This window comes from Oratosquilla oratoria, chromosome 3 (assembly GCF_046742065.1).
Source record: "Oratosquilla oratoria isolate Oo_2021 chromosome 3, ASM4674206v1, whole genome shotgun sequence".
NCBI classification, from domain to species: domain Eukaryota; kingdom Metazoa; phylum Arthropoda; class Malacostraca; order Stomatopoda; family Squillidae; genus Oratosquilla; species Oratosquilla oratoria.
This window is the reverse complement of record NC_134779.1, coordinates 27,881,014-27,883,513: the sequence shown is the minus strand read 5'-3', so window position 1 is coordinate 27,883,513 and position 2,500 is coordinate 27,881,014. Positions and strand designations below refer to the sequence as shown.

The 2,500-nt window shown below is 39.7% G+C and overlaps 1 protein-coding gene across 1 annotated transcript in view; it reads left to right on the top strand.

The window, feature by feature from the left end:
- LOC143019564 (inter-alpha-trypsin inhibitor heavy chain H4-like) overlaps nt 1-2,500 on the top strand; it is a 108,989-nt gene that overhangs the window by 103,477 nt on the left and 3,012 nt on the right. The window contains exons 10-13 of the mRNA XM_076175317.1: nt 170-340; nt 623-838; nt 1,086-1,169; nt 2,374-2,500. The exon at nt 2,374-2,500 is cut by the window's right edge and continues 139 nt beyond it. Of these exons, the coding sequence (XP_076031432.1) occupies nt 170-340; nt 623-838; nt 1,086-1,169; nt 2,374-2,500 (598 nt within the window). The remainder of the gene's footprint in view (nt 1-169; nt 341-622; nt 839-1,085; nt 1,170-2,373) is intronic.

The following is a 2,500-nucleotide window of genomic DNA, read 5'->3' as shown; positions in this document are numbered from 1 at the left end:
ATTCTAATTTTATCTTTCTCTCTGTATCTCTGTCTTTTATTGTTTTCTTTTTTTCCTGAGAGCTTTATGAGAGAGATCAAGGGCAGTTTAGAACCTATATGGAACTTTATGTTCTCAGAGCGTGAACCTGAAGGCTACAGTTACCATTAACCCTCTTTCATATCCTCAGAACAAGGGCAGAGCCAGAAGAATGTACGTCGGGGTAGACGCCAACAAGCAACTCTATAATTTCTACCGGGAGCTCTCCACGCCACTACTCCATGACCTTGACTTCCAGTACTCCCTAGATGCTGTCCAGTCAGAGTCCCTCACTAACAGGAGGTTCTACAGCTACTTCCAGGTTTGCAAGAGTCTCCCAACACGCATAGCCTTCACCAAACTGCGTTGTATTTTTAACTTTATTATACCTATCATCAGGCTGTTCTATTCATCTGTATAGTACTTTTCAGAATCAAATAATGGGTTAGATTTGTTGACGCTCTTTCTAGTAATGGAAGAAATGTTTCATTATTATGTCTTGTATTCTTTATACGACACAAAACTCACCGTAGTCTTATAGCTAACAGGATTATTTACCAACATAGAAATTTCTTTCAGAAACAACAATTAATATATTCTACAGGGGTCGGAGTTGATGGTGAGCGGGAAGCTGGTCGAAGGATACTCAGGAGGTCTTCGGGCCAATATTACCGGCCAGGGCCGCAACGGAGAGTTCTTCATGGGCGTCACGGACTGGAACACCGTTCAGCCTCCGGACCACGATCTCCTCGACCACCTCCACTTGGCGCCGCGACCGAGGAACTTCATCGAGAGACTGTGGGCCTTCCAGACGATCAATGTAAGGTCGATCAGGTTCGGTTAAGGATAGGCATCAGCCATTATGAGGAAATTATACGTAGAAATAGTCATTTATTTATCTATTTACTTACTTGTTCGTTCATTCTTAATTGTCTATTCATATATTAATCTTTCTACTCATTAGTCAGGCAGTTAAAAGATATCTTTAAGATAGATTCCCGCCTTCTATGTTGTCAGGTGTTTCTTTTCAATGATTTCTTAATTGTTTGACCTTTGTTCTTTCGCAGGACCTTCTTGCTCTGGAGAAGAGAGCTACGTCAGCTTCACAAAGAAATTCTTTAAGAAGAAAAGCACTGAACATTGCCCTCGAGGTAAGAAGGAGCTATCATGATGTGTGAAAGACTTTGCATAAGTGTTCGTATCTTCTTCTTTTTCTTCTTTTTCTTCTTCTTCTTCTTCTTCTTTCCTTCAACTAACTTACAAATCTCTAGAGAAGAACAACAGACAGATAAATTATTGCCATTCCTTGTTAGCTTACCGATTTTATTAAGTAAAATAGCATTTACCTATAGGACCTTTTACATAAAGGACCAAAGTATGTGGTCGTGAAGTGTGACACGTAGATCGGAAATTGAAATATTTAGATATGAAAAAGTTCGTGAGTTGCATAGTAGCGAACATTTTCATATCAAGATATTACAATTTCCGATCTGAGTGTCACTCTTCCGACCATATACGTTGGTATAACCCTATTCAAAGACTCAAGAAGATAATGAATATGAGATGATGAAAGCCGTAAAGTAATTGACATGCGAAAAACCATGAGCGGTTTGTGTTCAATTCATATTCAGCTTTGACTCATGAGATTGATTGGGGTAGAGGGAGGGAGGGAGCAAGACGCTGTACTTCCCGCCACCCGTCCAGTATCAAAATATAAACATATAAACCTTTCATTTTCTCTTTCATGTGTCACTTTATGGGATATATGTAAGCAGTCTCATTCATGACTATCTTATATCACAGAAGACATGTTAAATTTTACAACCAGCCTCATAATGACTGGACACAGCGATAATCAGTAAAATGCTGTATAAACATTAAAATTATATTCCTTATCTTATACTCGCTATAATTTCTTTCTTTGCACTATCGAGATGGAAAGCTTAGATATAGGTGAACAAGTACTGCTTCATCCCTAGATGTATATGAAATTCATGTAACTTGTATAGTCACTAAGCGTAGTGAAAAAATATCAATATATCTTAAGGAAACTTGAGTTTTCAGCCAGCTCAGCGGGGGAAGGGTAAGCAGGGCTGCCAACCAAAAACGCAAGATCAACTGAGATTCTTTGAGTAAATTGCCTATAGTTATACACAGATCCACCTAGATAGTGCTTTTTTTTCTTTCAAAACTGAAAAACAGGTCCACTTTGTTGAATAAACAGTAATCATAATCTTCATTTAACTTCTAGCGATGCTTGTTAACTACTGCACTACCAAGGATCCACTAGGGATTTTAAGTATATACTAGAAGATCTTACGACACGTTCTGACCCTGAGCATCTTCTGTCCACAGAACAACTTCGTAACTCCGTTGACTTCCTTGGTCGTCGTTCAACGGGACTTCGAGCAATGTCTGGATGAGAACAACCAGGTCGAAGGCGAAGGGGAAGTGCCAGCCAGCGGCGACGGGAGCGGAGACG